This window comes from Phaethon aethereus, assembly GCF_964289735.1.
Source record: "Phaethon aethereus genome assembly, chromosome: 4".
In the NCBI taxonomy this organism is placed as follows: domain Eukaryota; kingdom Metazoa; phylum Chordata; class Aves; order Phaethontiformes; family Phaethontidae; genus Phaethon; species Phaethon aethereus.
Window position 1 is genome coordinate 68,263,312 of NC_138578.1, and position 18,740 is coordinate 68,282,051.

General features: G+C 40.1%; 1 protein-coding gene across 1 annotated transcript in view; it reads left to right on the forward strand.

The window, feature by feature from the left end:
• Nucleotides 1–2,829: 2,829 nt before the first annotated feature.
• PROM1 (prominin 1) overlaps nt 2,830–18,740 on the forward strand; it is a gene marked incomplete at both ends in the record, with an annotated part of 56,919 nt that continues 41,008 nt past the window's right edge. The window contains one exon of the mRNA XM_081999587.1: nt 2,830–3,049. Within this exon, the coding sequence (XP_081855713.1) occupies nt 2,830–3,049 (220 nt within the window). The remainder of the gene's footprint in view (nt 3,050–18,740) is intronic.

The following is an 18,740-nucleotide window of genomic DNA, read 5'->3' on the forward strand; positions in this document are numbered from 1 at the left end:
AACAAAAAAAAAAAAGTTGTATGTATTTTCTTCTGCTCTCTCTAGTATAACAGAACACACTACAGAGGACATGCCCTGTCTTCTAGCTTTGCCAAAAGACACGAGTTAGGGAGGCCATCTTCCTCTCAATTTTCTTTTTTTCACAAGCACACCGAGCATTTCCCTGTATTGTACGCTTTTGTATCTGTTTCCTTAGCTCTTGGAATCAAGGCTCAGTCACCATGTGTGAGCTTTTTCTCATTGAAGTGTTGCAACTGTACGTGAGAAATCTCCAGAAAACTGAACTTAGAAAAAGTTCTGTTTTTTTTTAAATAAAAAAGTTGTGGGGTGGTTTTTTTGTTGTTTTGTTTTGGTTTGGTTTGGTTTTTTTGTTTTTTTGTTTTTTTTTTAAGAAAACCAAGTTGAACTGTACTGCATCAAACCTGCATGCTCTTCACTGGTCTGATCTTTTTCATTTAGTTCTGGTCTTGTGCTGTTTTGTCCTGTAGAGTTTCTGTAGGTTTGATAATAAACTGCAGCCTAAGCAATTTTCAGGTTATGACCATTCAGCCCTAGAGTAATAGGTGCATAAAAGAATATTCCACTGAAAAATATCTTCTAGGCTGAAAAAAACTAGTCTCAAGAAAAAATGAAAGGCGGAAAAATAATATTTTAGAGCTGGACTTTTTTTTTCTTTCATTATTCTTTAACAAAACATTCTTTTCCAGGTAGGAAAATCTCATGGTATGATGTGTTCTAAGTTCTTATGTTCCTGTGTTGAGCATCGTATTTTAGAGTAGTTGCTAGCATTGCCTTTTTGAATAAGGCTTGGATAATTCTGCTATTAGTAGCATTATTACTGTTCATTCTTCTTGTTTTTCACTAGCCATGAGGGGGAAAGATAGCTTTGAGGTTTTGTAACTAGATTGGACTTCAGTGAAACAAATTGAACTTTCAGGGAAACAAAACTGTCTTTGGGTCTTTGATCTAGTCTTGTATTCCTTTGTTCCATATTCTTGGTTTCGATCTGTCCTTTGAATGCAGCACAGACCACTAAACAAGCCCACAGCATGGTTTCTTGCAAGTCAACACTGGTTTTCAGAATGATAGACTGTGTTTTACCAGAGACTGTAAAGCGTGGGAGATACTGAAGTCTCACCTTCACCTTACTACTGATCTTTAAGTCTTTTGTCGTCAAAATCTCTTTGAACTGGAAAGCACCTTGGAAGTCAAGGTATTGGTGTAGAATTGGGCTGACTGAGGCTGTGAGGTATTTGCAGTATTTTGCTGTCATTCTTGCAACTGAATGGTCTGAACACCAAGGTGGAGATTAAGAGCATTTGTATTGGGTAGCATTGCTGAAACAGGCAACAGGCACAACTGTGCTAGGCAAAGGCAGGTTGTGCTGGGTGCTCTGCAGTTTGAAGTGGGTGGCTTGGCATGGGCAGTGTGTTCCCAGGTGTCCCCACCAGTGGCACTCTGGTAGATCACCAAAGACATTTCACAGATAAACCAGTCTGGGTGGGAAAGTCAGTGCAGTGATGGCTAGCACACTCACCAAGGATTTGCAACTTTCAAAGTCAGAAAGGGGCAGATGTTTTTCTGTTACCTTTTATCTGTTTGGGGTTTTTTTGGTCTGTTTCCTTGGGGGCCACCGTGGCCCATACTGAAGGGAAGGAGTCTTACCTAGGCCCAGGCAGATGGAAGATGTGGTCAGTTGTTTTGTTGGAAACCCGAGGGGGTTTCTGTGTACATTCCTTAAGTGGTGGTTGATTAAACTGCTGTGATTTTGTAGATTCAGAATGTTCTTAAACATATGTAAGCATCCAAAGTCATGTTAATGCCTCTCAGCTTCAGCAAGCTATGAAACAAAAATTGTTGAGTTGACTTCTCCAGTTCCTAAGGAGAGCCTTGAGGTAGTTTGAGTTGATAGAAAGCTGACACCCATTGTCACCTGTCAGGAGGGTGAAGTTTTGTGGGTTTTTTTGGTTTTTGTTAACTTTTCAGTGATGAGTAATTTATTTCCTCAGGCTTGGAGGACAGTTAGGAGTGGCTGGCATCTTAAATTCTTCCTTGAGGTGGAATCTGTGGCCTTGGCTGTGAAGCAGGTGTCAGAAGGGTGCTGCCTGCTAGGTCACGCACGGGGAAGGAAAGCGGAGCCCTGTGAAGGGGAAGATTACAGATTAAACCTGGAAGGTTTTACTGAAAGGTTGAGATTAAAGACACTACAGAATAGGACTGACAATAATTGCCATCAACTACGGTAACATCTGGTGGCTGATTAAATGCATTGTGTAACTGTTGTGACATGACATACTGTACTTAGTCAGAAGTGCAATTCATACATTGTTCCTTTAGTTTTGTTTCCCTTGGAGCTGTCCCAGTGCTGTGCTCTGTTTGTTTTTGAAAACTCACTGACCTGGAACTATGCATAATTGTTTTCCCCCCCCCTCTTTCAAGTACGGTGTATGTAGCAGACCATATTACTCACAGACCTCAATCTTTTTTTTTTTTTTCCCCTCTCTCTCGTTTCTATCCTATTTGGCTGGCTTTTGCAACTAGTGATATGTTCATTTTCCACAGAAGATTGTAGGTTGTCTTGCACTTTCCTGTTTACTTGCACACACCTTAACAAATGCTTTCTTGTTTTTGCCAGATATAATGTGCTGAGTCGTTTCTACGAGAGGCTTCTGTACCGCTTCGAAGCAAGAATACATTAAAGAAGAAAAGGTGTGAGGGTGCACCAGTGTTTTCCTGTCTAGAAAGCTAACCCCCAAGTGAATGTATTGAAGATTTCTAGACTTGGTGGGACAAGTATCTCTACCTCCAATTTTATGAATACTGCTAGCTATGGCTGTGGAACTCTGTTTGCTGCTGCTGCTGTTTTGTGGAAGTACTATTTCAGAGGTACAGCCTATATACAAACCACCTCCCGGGACTTTGGATTTTGGTTTTGTACCAGCCAAGACGTATGATACAGGTGCATACCATGAACCTGGGCCAATAGGAATTTTGTTTAAAATAGTACATGCATTCCTGTACTTAGTGCAGCCAAATTCTTTTCCTCAAGGTAAGTAGATAAACATTTGTTTGGCTTTTTTAAATAAAGATTTGTTATTGATATGTTCATCCTGTTATAGATAACAAGACTGTCATCCGGAACTAAATGATATGAAGGGCTTTGTTAATAGCATGTGTCATGGCCAGAAATGTGTACAGTCTCATATAAACTAACATTTTTCTGCTAAGCATAGTGTGTGTGTGTGTAGGATTGTTAATGAAAATGAAACGTTGATGAAATTTCACAGAACTTTGCTCATGTATCTCAAAGCTGTCACTGATGCATTTGAGGCTTTTTTTCCTGAACTGAAACTTTTCTAATGTATGCTCAGAAGCATGGGATAGGGGTATAGTATAAACTGCTTTCAATTTAATATTAAATCTATAAGAGACACCTCTGAGATTTGCGTATTATTATAAATCAGGTGGTTATGATATGATATTTAGCCTAGTCAAGTTTTATATAAGGACAGTTCCATTACACAGCCACGTGTAACTTCTTGTTCTTTCGTGAGCTGAAGTTAAGACTTGAAACTGCATTTGTTTTACTGAGGTTTTTTTTTCCTTTCCTACTAAGTTGTCTCTTCTTCTAAGGAAACAATTAATATATGAGAGAAGTGTGTGCTTATTGAGATTGCATTGATTAAAAGGTGCTTTTGGGAATTCTGTGTGTTTATAGATGTAGTAGTGGTATCCATTTAACTTTCCAACATGCTTTTTCTTCCATTTAGCTCTTAAAAGAAAATGCTAATGTGTTTGAATAGTATTGTAATTTTAAACTTATATTGAGGTGACCTTTTAGTAAAATCTAAGAACAGCTTTGGTTTGTTGTTGATTCCTTCTGGTGGTTTAGCTGTAGCTGTGTATAAAAAGTTCATATTTGTAGTACATCTTTCAATTTATATATAAAAACCTTTAGTAATTTAAAATCTTAAATTCATTAGTCATGTACCTGTATGATACCTGCGAACTGTTAACTTGCTTGTATTTCTGACATTTCTCCAATAGCTGTAGAAGAATGAGCTCAAATGAACTTGAATGAATGAATTCTATTTAGGCAAGTGCCCGGAGTCCCAGCTGTTAACCTGGAGAGTGAAAACCTGGCCTGTTCCCGGCAGGATCTTTCATCTGAGTGGGTGGTCTTACACAAGGTGTAAGGAGGGCAATTGCATGAAGCTGACAGTAATGTCACCTTTTGGAGGAACTGTTTCCAGATACCTCTGCTTTTGTGGTCTCTTCCCTTTCGTTAAATATGCAAATGGACTATTTGCCCCTCTGCAAGACCTGATATGTTAGGATTGCCATCTGCGTTCAACTCTTAGCAACAGGCCTTCGTTTTGCCTAAAGCCCTGCTTGACTATTTTATTCTCTTACAATTGCGGAAACCTGATTTCAGTGAGATGTTTACTCTGTCTTTATAGTAGCAGGAATTTAGTTTGTAACCTTGTATGTCAAATTTACTATTATGTGTCCTAAGCATGTAAATAATCATTGAGTATAGAATTTATGATCAAGATTATAGTCCTGTGGGGCTGCCTGTAGTAAGTTCTGCATTAAATGGGTGTGGTAGAATCCAGTATTAAAGAGAAAGGAGACATCCAGAAGTAAATCCTTTGTTCTTAGCTTGTAAGCTTTGAACATCTCATAACTCTTCTTCCTTCCTCACAGATACTTTTTGCCAAATCAGTTATTTTTAGAAGTTTGGCTTTCAGTGTTTGCATTAGGTGAAGTCCTTTTCCCGTGCCCCCACCTAACTCACTCCCAAATACAGATTTGACGGATCATGTTGGTTTGAGTCATACCATTTAATTGGTTAATCCCCATAATCTCTTTTGCCATATGCTGTTCTATTTTCACATTCAGTGTATTGATGGTGTAGTTACATATTTGAAATGCTTTTTTTTTTTAACCTGCCAACTTGAGATAGAGTGAATTCTGGTTCAGAGATGAAAATAAACATAGTCACAAATGGGCACAGAAAGCAAGCCTTTTGATGTTTATAACTCAAAACTTCATTATTCTGATTGGGCTGGTGCTTCAGAAGAGTTAGTTCCAGGTTGATGCCCCAGTGTATTGCATATAACCATAGCACAGAGGAGAAGTGTGATTTGTGTGCAGGACTTGGCATCAATCACTTAGACCTTTCATCTTAGTAGTCTTTTTTTTTTTTCCTAATACTTGGAGGTACTTGATGTTTTGTTTTCCAATCTACTGTTAGTACTCTCAGCTGGGAGGAAAAAAGTGACAGTGTTGTTTAATTGCCTTTGCAAATAATTTTTGTGCTTGCAGTAGTGCTTCAATGGACGTGAGTATGTTACAGTATAACATTCATACTCCATCAGTCCCAAGTGTGCTTTTTAGGAAGAAAGCTAGTATGATAAAGCAAAATAAGAACAACATCAGAGTTTTTGGAAAACGTTGTTCTTAAAGTATTTGCATGCTGCTAGGTCTTAACATTTATTTAAATATTCTTATATGTAACTCAAAAGTTGAAAGGGATCACGTAAAGAAAAAATCTCTCAAGAAATATTTTGTACATTTTGGTGGGTTTTTTTTTTAATTAATTCTAAGTGAATAATTTATTTATAAATTTGTTTGTCCCATCCAGTTTGTGCACATACAACTTAATCTAAGTTTAGATTTAATAGGTAGGTTATTAATGGGATTAAATATAGTGCTTGTGTAAAGCACAGTAACAGAACCAGGGCAAGGAACTGTAGCGCCTTTTTTTTTTAATTGCTGAATCTTTACGACCAGCACTGTGCTTTGTGAAAATGGCAAGAAAGTAGTTTAAAAAATGAACTAGGATATCTGATTGCAATGCTCCAGTGAGTTTAAATAGATTCTGCTTTCAACTCCATCAGTCAAATACTTTGGTCATCACTAGATGATGTACTGGTGTAAATGGGAATGAATTTACTCCCAAGCATAAACTGTTATGCAGGGAAACAGCCTTCATTTTGAGTTAATGATACACTGGAGTGAAAAAGACTGTGTTTTGTCACTGATTTGCTATGTGAGGCTCAGTAGGTCACTTTAATCTTTCTGTTCCTTGGTTTATCCATTGGTAAAATGAAGATGACGGTGCTACTACTTCTTTTGTTGAGGACTGTGTAGGATCGAGCATCATAATTCTTTCCTGTTAATAGCACCCCTTGCAATAAATAGATGATAACTGGAAAATTACAAGTTGCTTCTATCACTCAGATAAGAGGATATCTAAAAAACCAAATTGGCAGTTTTTCTCTTACTTAGAATTTGTTGTAAACTGAAGCATTGATTTATTAATGAAGTTAAGTTGGTTCATGGTTGTGACATGGTGCATGTCACCTGTTGTGTCGGAGACCTTCAGATGTGAACTTGGTATAGGCAAGGCATGGTCAGTATGATCCTCTGACTGCTATGAATATCTTACGGCTTTGTCTTTGTTGCCATGGAAACCAGTTGTTAGTTGCAGTAAGATGATGTTAATCTGAGATTCCGCTTGCCAGCAGGATGTGCACAACAAATCTTTGACTTCACAGCTTGCGTCTTGTAACAAAAATGTGAAGAGTTCACAAAGGGAATAATCTGGGAATAAAGGTCCTGCTCCTATTTTTAGGTGAAATAAGATAAAAACTTACAGGCCTGTTTACCTTACTCTACCTGAACGTATGGCAGGATAACTGTGCCGCTTATGTTAAGTTACATCTGCCTTGTTCCAGCTTCTGCTTTTTATTCTGGATCACCCTGTTTCTGCTGAAGCAGGAATAAACCTTTAGCATCAAAATCAACTGCTGAATGCAGGTGCTTCCTGAGTAAAACATAGTATGAAGAGTTAAGTGTACTGTTTGCCTGTTGGGAACAAGAACAAACTGGGTTTTAGACCTGGACTACACCTCTCAATTCCTTCTGTTTATGGAGTCTCCCTTGTTGAACAGTTTGAGCAGAAGACTGAGGATCAGGACTTGACTATTTTAATGCAAAGTCCTGTGTCTGACCCCTTTTGGTCTTCTTTTCTCCTCACCTGGTCAGCCTTTAAGTCAGCTGCAAATTGTGGAGTTCAGCAAGTTAGTCTTATCTCTGCAATTAATCTCACATGTGTGTGTTCAGCAATTAAAACATTTTAACACTTTTTAAAAATTATGTAATGATGTAAAAATAATCAGTGTATGTCTAGCTGGTATAGCTGTAATAGAAAATGCATATGCAAAACCCTGATGTAGAAGGTAAGTTTGAGCTCCTAGGATGTTGATTTTTGTTTTTTTTTTCAATATATTAGTTGTGTTGGATGTGAGGTTCTAAAGCAAATAAAACACGTTATCACCCCCTCAGTTAAAAACCTCAGTAAGTCAGAATTTTTTTTGTCTGTGTAAAACTAACTTTTCCTTTTGTAACTATTTAGTTCTTAGTTGTCCATTTCTACTTTAGTTTTGCTTCCTGTTAGTAATAAATCTTCCACAACTTCACTACAAAAAAAATGCATGTGTCTGGATGTTGCAGCATTGGAGCTAAACTCAGCTACGCATAGCTGGTAATGCCCTTTTGTTTTTAAACTTGAGACTTTCCCAGGAACGTTGGGCATGTCTGCACCAGCATGCAGTGAAAGAACTGTACTTTGTCTCTGACTTGAGCTCTGACTTAGGTGCAGATGCTGCAGTTCAGCTTAGGTACCCAAAGCAATTATGATAAAGGCTGAGGTACTCAACAAGTTTTTTGCCCCAGTCTTCACTGGCATGTGCTCAAGCCACTTTCCTCAAGTTGCAGAAGGGACTGGGAGAATGAACAACTGCTCACTGTAGAAGAAGATCAGGTTCAAGACCATCTAAGGAGCCTGAAGGTGCACAATTCTATGGGACCTGAGTCCTGAAGGAACTGGCAGATGAAGCTGCTGAGCCACTATCCATCATATTTGAGAAGTTGTGGCACTCCGGTGAAGTTTCCACTGACTGGAAAAGGGGAAACATAACTCCCATTTTTAAAAAAGGAAGACCTGGGAAACTACAGGCCAGTCAGTCTCATCTCTGTGCCCAGCCAGATCATAGAGCAGATCCTCGTGGAAACTCTGCTAAGGCACATGAAAAATAAGGAGGTGGATGGTGACAGCCAGCATGGCTTCACTGAGGGCAAGTTGTGCCTGACAAATTTGTTGGCCTTCTACAGCGGACTTAGTGTTGGTGGATAAGGGAAGAGTGACTGATGTTATCTACCTGGACTTGTGTGAAGCGTTTGATGCTGTCCTGCAGGACATCCTTGTCTCTAAATTGGAGAGATGTGGATTTGATGGTTCGACCACTCGGTGGACAAAAAATTGGCTGGATGGTCACACTCAAAGAAATGTCAATGTGGCATCTGTGACGAGTGGCATTCCTCAGGGGTTGGTATTGGGCCCAGTGCTGTTTAACATCTTTGTCGTTGACATGGACAGTGGGATCGAGCGTACCCTCAGCAAGTTTGCAGATGACACCAAGCTGTGTTGTGTGGTTGACATGCTGGAGTGAAGGAGTGCCATCCAGAGAGACCTTGACAGGCTTGAGAAGTTGGCTTGTGCGAATCTCATGAAGTTCAACAAGGCCAAGCGCAAGGTCCTGCGCATGGGTCGGGGAAACCCCTGCTATCAATACAGGTTGGGGGATGAAGGGATTGAGAGCAGCCCTGCCCAGAAGGACTTGCGGGCGTTGGTTGATGAGAAGCTCAGGATAACCTGGCAATGTGCACTCACAGCCCAGAAGCCCAACCGTATGCTGGGCTGCATCCAAAGCAGTGTGGTCAGCAGATCAAGGGAGGGGATTCTGCCCCTCTACTGCACTCTGATGAGACCCCACCTGGAGTCCTGCATCCAGTTTTGGAGCCCTCAGCACAGGAAGGACATGAACCTATTGGAGCGGGTCCAGAGGAGGGCCACAAAAAAGATCCGAGGGATAGAACACCTCTGCTCTGAGGACAGGCTGAGAGAGTTGGGCTTGTTCAGCCTGGAGAAGAGAAGGCTCCAGGGAGACCTTATGGCAGCCTTCCAGTACTGAAAGGGGGGCTACAAGAAAGCTGGAAAGGACTTTTTACAAGGGTGTGTAGTTTTAGGACAAGGGGTAATGGCTTTAAACTAAAAGAGAGTAGATTTAGATTAGATACGATGAAGAAACTCTCTGCTATGAAGGTGGTGAGGCACTGGAACAAGTTGCCCAGAGGGGTTGTGGATGCCCCATCCTGGAAGTGTTTAAGGCCAGGTTGGATGGGGCTTTGAGCAACCTCATCTAGTGGAAGGTGACCCTGCCCCTGGCAGGGGGTTTGGAACTAGATGATCTTTAAGGTCCCTTCCAATCCAAACCATTCTGTGACCTTTTATAAAAACTTAAATTACAATATCCTTTTTCCAATTGTGTGAAGTCTCAGTTTTATTTTGGGTGTGAAATTGCACTGATGTGATAGACTGCTTTTTGACCTAGTGTTTGACAGCTATCCCCCTGTGTATGTGGGTTGGTTTTCTTCAAGCTTATGTCCTGGAGCTGGTTTGGGAGCACAGATGCAATTGCTGGTGCCGGAACTGAGAAGAAAGGAGGAAGAGCAAGACCTGCCCTTTAGTAACTTAGCTGTTAGATTGGCAAAGCTGTATTGTGAAATGACAGTTTCAGTAAACTGTAGAGTCAGTGCCTTCACCACATCCCTGTAACTGGTTTCTTTTTTGGTTTTTTTTTTCCCAGCACTGTGGCTAGAGCTGTGGTGTGAATTCACAGTAATAGCTGAAGTGTGTATATCAAAGTGCGGGTTTCAGTGACAGAGGTTACATATAGCATGTAGTGGTTGGTGTCATTTGGGTAGAACTGGGATAAGATGGGAGACTTAGTGCTCCTTTATTTGCTAATATGGTGTACATAAGAAATATGTCTAACATTGGAAACACTGGGGAAGATGGAGCAGCAGGAAAAATACAAGATAAATAAGCCTCTTCTTTTTTCTGCCCACTCATATACATTTAAGGAAATAGTGTTTAAAAAAAATCATTGCTCGTTTCATGCTGGGAAGTTAAAAGATGCTCTGCTTGATGACATACCCGTGTAAACAAGGAACACTGAGGACGTTTTGGAAGCAGATTTAAGGCTTGCTTTTTTTATTTTCTTAGGCGTCACAAGAGTAATTCATTTTTCCCTGAACTATTCCAAACTGCAGACGATGTAACAGATTGCTTGTCAAAATGTTTTTTTGTGGACAGGGAGGAGACAGAGGTTTTAGGGAGGGGAAGCTTATACAGATTATCTACTAGAGGCTACTGTAGAAAACTACAGTTGCAGACATTAACACTTATCTGATGTCTTCCTGACAACTTCTTTTGGATTATGTAAACAAGGAATCTCTTTTGCAGACAGGTATTATGTGGAAAATATGCAAGTCATTTTTTAATCAGTGTAGCATAACTGATCATCTGAAAATCTTGCACCATACACACATCTGGAATCCTTTCTCTATGGTATCCTCAGTCCTTGCACTGATCTGATTTAATACTGTCTGCCAGCTGTGCCTGGGAGAAAAAAACTTGCCTTGACAGCAATTGGAAAGTGCCAATCCAGCTTCATGATTTCAACACTATTAGGACAGAAGGGAGAAACTAATGAAAATGAACCTCAAGCAGGGTTTGAGGGAGTTGGCTTACTTTCTGTGGGGAGGGTGTTCAGAACGGGCTTTACCACAGGTGGCTGTGGTAACAGGCTGGAGGGCACCTCAAGCAGTAATACTGCTTGGAGGCTAGATTATAATAACAAAATGGGCCTACAGTTGTGTGGTGTTGAGACTCAGCTCGTATTTCCCAAACCGTGTGTGGACGTTAAGGTATAACCAAAGAGCTGATCAGCAGCGTTCCCTGCCTCAGTGCGCAGGGGATGAGCTCTGGGCGCAGCTAAATCCAGGGGTGCCGACTACAAGGAAGGGAAGGGTGGGAGGTACAGGATGGTGTTGTGACAGAAGGTGACCTTGTTGTTTGTTCATCATTCAAGGTAAAGAAGTTTCATTGATAGGGTTTGTATATTTTTAGAAAAATATACAAAAAGAATATATTTGTATATAAATATATATACAAAAAGCAAAAGAAAAAAAAAGCAAAGGTACCATGTCCTAAAAATGTATGTATCTACATAATTAGTGCTACTGTGTGGTGTGTGTATTGGGGCTAGGGGTGGTAACGTTAGATATGTTGAATGTAGCATGGTGTTTGTGTACTAGCAATTACAGCAAAACACTGAATTAAGCTCTGCGTGCATTCATTTTTCTTAACTTCTCCAAAAGATTGCCCATCCCATTTAGTATTTCCTAGCAAAGAGATAAGCAACTTGAGCATCAACTTGGTCAAAGCCCAAGTTTTGCCTTTCAGATGCCAGTGCACAATCACAGACTACACCATGTGAAGACGACAGTTCTTTGTGTCCCTCCCTCTGTTGACAGGGCAACTACTCTACTCTTCATCCTTCCCCGTCATTTAATTTTTACAAACTTCTCTATCTGCATAGTGCTGAACATCATTGTCTATTCTAATTTGTAGTTGATGGAATTGATGGGGAGAGAGGGGATCTGTTCCTGAACTTGCTGGAATAATGTTTTCACAAGCCTTGAAGGGATCTCTCAATTCCTTCATCATCTTGGCTGTTATTAAGCATTTTGAGTTAATCATGTGAGATACTGTATGAATACTGCATGTTATTGGAAAAGCAGTCATTGACTTTCTCTTTTCTTTGTTATAGACCATCATAATTGGGTAACATTAGCCTAGCGCTCTCATGTTTTGTCTGACAATTTGCTTAGACTGTCATTTACAGAGCAATAAACTCCTAGGTCTTATTCAATGATGGCTTTTTCTTGAATGGTCAGCCAAAGTAATAAGAACTTGATAGACTTTTGCAACAAATCTTTCCACAGTCTTCATGTTCAGTGTTTAATTACATTGAAAATAATGCAAATTAGAATTTTTCCTCTCCCTCTTTCTGACTCTTTTTTGGTTCTCAAGACGCTTTGTGTAACTTTTAGATCTTAACAAAAGTGATGCTTTTTTCTAAATGAATATGCACTATTAAAAATTTGCTGGAGCAAAATAAATGTGTAAGTATTAATTTTAGTGGATTTTGTCATCCTTTTAGCAGTATTAAATCTTTCCATGTTGGTATTAAAGCTTTTGAGTATACTTCTTCCTTTTCCATAAGCTAGTTACCTTCTTGTTAGAAGGGAAACCAGCTGCCACATATGTCAACTGTTGTAGTTTAAGCTGACTAATCTATCAGTAGATACATCTTAGTGTAAGCCTACCAGTTACTAACCCCTGCCAACCTTCTTTGATGCTTTTTTGCAATATGCAGATGTTTTTCCTCTCGTCTAAAAACAGTTCTGCAATTAAATTATGACCTGTATTGCATCCTAAGATAGTCAAGATCTTTCTTTTCTCTGAAAATACACCAAATAATTTTATTTTTGTGACAGTTAAACAGTGATTACAGTTGTGAATATTCTTACTAAGTATCGCCTTGGCTGTTTAACTGAGCTGAAAGATACCTGAGTATACCTGTACAGAACAAATACAAACTTGAGGCCTAATTTACTTTCTTTAGAGTAGCAACTTCTACTTCTGCATTGATTTTTGAGTGAAGTGGTGATGTCTGTAGTACTTCAAACCAGTATGTGCGATCACAGTTATCGAACATATGTGGAAAATTGTGCCCCTTGCAGAAATAGGAAAACAGAGAGAGGGAATTCTGAGGAAGCTCAGTGAAGCTGCCAGAACACCAGTCACTGAGGTAATTAAAAGCTGGGGCCAGCAGGGCTGAAGCGTGTCATTCACAATTATCTGTGTTCATATTTCCAGTAATTGAAGTTATGCAATATTTTGGATTTTCTGTGCTTTCCTTAGTTTACAGCAACTTCTGAGGAGATAAAGGCGTAGGAAAAATGCTGTTGTTCATACAGTCTAAACTTTTACTAATTTGATCAAAGTTACAAGTCCAAGATGTGTACACAATCTACACTAAGAAGAAGTTGCTCAGTCTCTGCAGTGTGCTAAAACAGACAAGCATACACAGTGCACCACGTTAAATCTTTGCCCGTAATCTGTTGTAAATCCTTACCAGATGGTGGCCTATAGAGAATTTTAGGTAACTATTGCAAACAAAGTAAGTGGCAAAAAATAGCTGCCGCAGCACAAACAATGTGCTACAGAAGTTTTGTTGCCCTCAGAAAATGAGAGAACATAGTTTCTGCATGGAATACTTCTTCAAAGCTTTCTCCTTGACTTTGTGTCTATATGATATATGCAAAATTATTGCAGCCTCCTAAGCAAAGATTTTTCTAAAGGCTTCTCTCTTTTTGTTGTTTTTCCACAACTGCAGCAAGAACAGAACTTTCTTTGTAGCAAAGAACAACTAGAAAGTCCCTGCAAAGGTTATTTTCAAAGAAGTCTCTCATTCTAGGTGTCCTGTAACAGTTAATATTGTGGCAATTTCTTTTTTCCTTTAAGCCTTTTCCTGACCAGGCTCTTTAATGTTGTCTCTGCATGTTGATAGAAAGCAGAATGTGCCTAAACAGAAAATGTGACTGCACTAAAGGAATAAACTCAAGTTTGGGGCAACTGTACGGTGTGAGCGTTTGCTGTGGAAGACTTAAATTACCTGTTTGGTCTTCCTGACTAATAATCAGCCTTGAGGAAGCTAAATTTATAAAACTTACATTGTTTCATCCATGTTTTGGGGGAATTGGGGAACTTATTGTGTGCACAAATGAAGTTCATTGACTGTTACTATTGTCTGATGCACTGTTGTGTGATTTCTTCAGTGGATCAATGGTGTTTTCTGTCCGTGAAGGTGCAAACATCCTGGTTCCTTCAGCAGCTGTTGCTACCCTGCAATTCCTCATCTTCAGCAATTGCTCTGTACTTAGTCCTACCTGTGCTCTGGTTAAAGCTTACCCTGTTTAAACCACTCCTACAGTTTTAATCCTGCTTATAGCTAATTTTTTTTCATTACTTCATATTGGAGCTCTACTCCCTCTCACGTTGCTCCACCAAGTTGGGCAGGAGCGCTGATCGGCTTGACAGTAGGAGGGCTCTACAGGGGCATCAGGACAGGCTGGATCGATGGGCTGAGGCCAATCATATGAGTTTCAACAAGGCTAAATGCTGGGACCTGCATTTGTGTCACAACATCGCCATGCAATGCTACAGGCTTGGGGAAGAGGCTGGAAAGCTGCCTGGCAGGAAAGCACCTGTGGGTGCTGGTTGACAGCCGGCTGAACATTAGCCAGCAGTGTGCCCAGGTGGCCAAGAAGGGCAACAGCGTCCTGGCCTGTATCACAAATAGTGTGGCCAGCAGGAGTAGGGAAGTGATTTTGCCCCTGTGCTCGGCACTGGTGAGGCCGCACCTTGAATCCTGTGTTCAGTTTTGGGCCCCTCACTGCAAGAAGGACGTTGCGTTGCTGGAGCATGTCCGGAGAAGGGCAAAGAAACTGGTGAGGTGTCTGGAGAACAAGTCTTATGAGGAGCAGCTGAGGGAACTGGAGTGGTTTAGTCTGGAGAAGAGGAGGATGAGGGGAGACCTTATTGCTGTCTTAACTACCTGAAAGGAGGTTGTGGTGAGGTGGGTGTTGGTCTCTTCTCCCAAGTAACAAGCGGTAGGACAAGAGGAAATGGCTTCAAGTTGTGCCAGGGCAGGTTTAGATTGCATATGGGGAACAATTTCTTCATGGAAAGGGTCATCAAGCATTGGAACAGGCTGCCCAGGGAAGTGGTTGAGTCACCATCCCTGAAGGTATTTAAAAGACGTTCAGATGTGGTATTTAGGGACATGTTTTAGTGGTGGACTTGGCAGTGCTAGGTTAATGGTTGGACTTGATGATTTTAAAGGTCTTTTCCAACCTAAATGATTCTGTGATTCTCACTCCATCCAGTATAAGCTAAGACTCATTTCTAGGTAGTCTAATAGCTTGTCTTTTCAATTGTGAATAAACCAGTATGTGCTTTACAAGTCTGCCAAAACCTTAAAAATGCATTTACTATGGTTTTGCTTGTGTCATATTGTGTGTTGTGGGATTTTGAGATTGAGCCAGAGTACTGTAGGATAAGCATATTTCTCTTGCTTTTGATCCACATGAATTAAAGAATGTGGAGTCAGAGAAGGGGAACAGACAACGATCGTATTGATGAGACGAAGCAGCATACTGAAGGCGGAAGAGGTTGAAAAGGCAGATTGACGTAGCAGATGAGATGAGAAGTTAAATTTTAAGTAATTTAGTGTGTATTTGTTTATTTTTTTACCTCCATTCAAACAATTTATTCCAGCCATTGTAGAATAACAGGTTCTAGGTCTTCATTTTGCATGTCAGTGGTGAGGTACAGAGCAAGGCTCCTTTATTACTTGCCTTTTTTTCTTTTCCAAAGGCATGGCTGATGGCTTAAGGTTATAGTTTTTGCACATTATCTCTTTACTGCAGGTGAATAAATAGGTGATTGAACAGAGAATTTCCTGTCACCATCTCTGTAGTGGAAGTAGGTAGTCTTGTGTGTGGGCTTCAGAAGTGAGGGAAGGTAGCTGTCGCTCAGGAATTGCGCTTGAAAGGAAGAAGGCCAGAATGGTCTCTTGCAAGGAACAGGAGGATAGAAGCTTAACCAGCCTGATGTTCCCTGTAACTCAAGGTAAAAAAAACTGGGAATTGTATTGAGAGAGAGCTTGTCTAGAAGTTGTGGGGAGAATTTGTCCGAGAAGGCTGTTTGTTTTGGTTTGTTTTTTTTCTTAGTTTGTGGGCAAGGGTTATGGCCCAGGTCTGTCTGAGGGAGACATTGTGAAGAGGGGAGGGTAGTGAACCTTCTGAATCTGGAGTTGGAAAGGAACAGGCTAGACTGAGTGAATGCATGGATTACACTCGTCCTCTGTGGACTAAAGCATCTTCTTATTGTGTGGGAAGTGGGAAGTTCTCATCTCTTGAGACTTCCCACTTGTCCTACAGTTCTCTTCTTGCTCTGTGGAAAGAGGACAGACTGCGTGGGGTGAGCAGTGCGGCAGGAACCTCTCTGCAGTCTCTGCACCAACGTGCATGGTGGATTCTTCAGCCATCAACATTACTGAGCTCCCACCTTGCTCTGCAGTGGAACCAGAGCCAAGTGATCGCTGTGCGGCTAGGGACAGCGTGAGCAGAACTGTTAGGTAGTCATGTGGCAATAGAGGGGAGGACTCTGGGTTACCAACTGAAGGAGACCTTTTCAATGTGAGCCGAATCTGACTAGTAAAGGCTAATGGCTAGAAGCTTCCTAACTTTGGGGAAGCAATCAAAGCCCCACTCAAGTCAAAGAAAGTATTTTAAAATGTCCATGAAGTGAACTTGCAGTAAAACTTGCTATAAGATACCTGGAAGATCTTTATCTCTGATGATATCTGAAAGGGTAATATAGCTTTCCTGTTTTTCTTGGACTTGCAAGAGTTATTAATTAGTCTGAGTCATAATTACAGAGGGAAAAAACCCAGGCTTTAAGTAATTTTAATTCATTAATTTCAGACTAATTATTGCTACTCATTTATGACACTAAATGTGGTCAAACTGACTGATATTCAGAGACATGCTGAACTGTTCAGTGTGTGTGCAGTCTGTTGACCCTATTCTAGATGAAGGGGATGGGATGAAATACTATGATATGCATTAGAATGAGATAGCATTAAAACAGTTATTAATTTATCTTGTATATTATCTATGTAATTCTCTCCTGTTCTGAAAAATCTCCATTCAATGTGACATGAAGGCTTCAGTCATGGTTCTTACTGGTTTGCTTGAAATCCTTTGCAGAGTTGAAGCCTAATATGTTATATTATGCATAAAAAGATAAATTAATTTCTCACATAATTTGATTAATGCTGGAGTTGCACTATAACTGAATGGGCTCAGTGGAATTGTTTGAGTGAAGATGAAGTGTAGGATTCCCAAAGGTTTTACTCCAACTGTTTTCCTGTCACCTAGATTTGAAAAGCTTTCTTGGCAGAAGAGTTGGTAACTAATTTACGTTGGTACTTAATAACCAGACAGCTTATTTTTAAATCTCTATTATTTTTGCTATCCTTTTCTGTAGAGCAGTTCTAAGAAGCAAGCCTAGTGCTAACCTCATTTTCTTGTCTGCGTAATGAGATATTGAGTGTATGTACACAATACGTGTGCAGTGCAGGAGTTGGTGATTACATTTTCTTAACCAGGGCTTCTCAGGGGTGCTTAATATTTCATCACAAATTGCATTGGTAAATTAACAGCTCATCTGGCTAGTTAGATTTACTAGGGCAGATGGCATTTCGCATGTGATGAGAACAGGAAGGAGACAGACAAAGCAGTAATGTAATTAGCAGTGTAAATGAGCCTCACAAGGTAAATCTCTTTAACCACAGTGATAAAATGTGTTCTGTGCCAAAGCCTTGGATTACTGGTCCTGTGAAACAATGTGTGCAGCTGGTCAAGCCAAGATTTCAGAAGCAATCCCATTAGTTTGAAAATAGAGGACACTGCTTTTTATCACACCTTCCTAGCACTTTTATATTTGAAACAGAAATCAGCCTCAAGGTGGTACTCTACCAATAATGCAGGAGAGAATCGTGTAGAGTTACCTTAGTTCAGTTGTAAATAAAAACTTATTTGAATGCTAGAGATGAGATGTTCTAGCTAGGGAGGAAAGGTGCTTCAGGAAAGCAAACCAAAATCACAGGTTGAGTTAAATGTCAGCTGAGGTGTCTCTTCACTGTGCTACAGTGAGCAGTGTAGCCATACCTGAAAACGTGATGCTTGTGTTTACACAGTACGTGTCACAGGACATTCCCCTGCTTAACCCTTAAGCACTGCAGTAGTAACCATGTTTACTCTCAATGTGTATAGAAACTAATAGGGAGATTCTTGATTCTGCAAAACCACTAAGGCAAGTTTTTGCTTACAGACATGTGGGTGAATAACTGCAGGTAATCTCACATTCAATTATAGCAAAAATTATTTTTATGGGAATATATTATAGGACTTCACATTTATTTGAAATTAATTAACTGGGAATATGTCTCATCCAGTTGATACTGAAGGCTTCTGGAATAGTTAATTCATGGCAAAGACTGGTCAATCACTGTGTGCTGCCTGGTGAGAAAAACACCCTGAAGCTTCACGTTACTTCTAAAAAATTACTACAAAGTAATGTAAGTAGTAAATCTTTATTCAGCAGGGAAATCCCTCATTCTGGAAAATTAATGGAAAAAATGGGCTGTGTAATACTGGCTATTGTGCTATGTATGAAACCTGTATTGTTCTCACTATTTAACTTATTCAATCCATGTGGGAACTTTTTGTACCTATATTCAGGCTTTCTTTTTTATTATAAACCTAAAGATGTTTTAGTTTTGATGAACAGGCTTTTTAGAGGCTCTGAATTTCAAAAACACATTGAAAACACTGTTTTCTGCATCAGTTTGTCATAGTGTATTCAGGTTGATTTCTGTCGTCTTTTTTTGACTGACAGGCTATAAATTATGGAAACAGTATAAATAAAAAAACGTGAATCAGGAAGATTCTGAGCATGTAATCAGAGCAGTTTTGTGTTTGTTTTGGTTTGTTTTTTTGAAGTATTGGATGTTCTCTTTGGAGATACTGAAAACCTGACTGGGCATGGCCCTGAGTAACCTGCGGTGGGTGATTCTGTGCTGAGCCGGGAGCTTGGACTGGACGATGTTGGGGGGTCCCTTTCAGCCTCA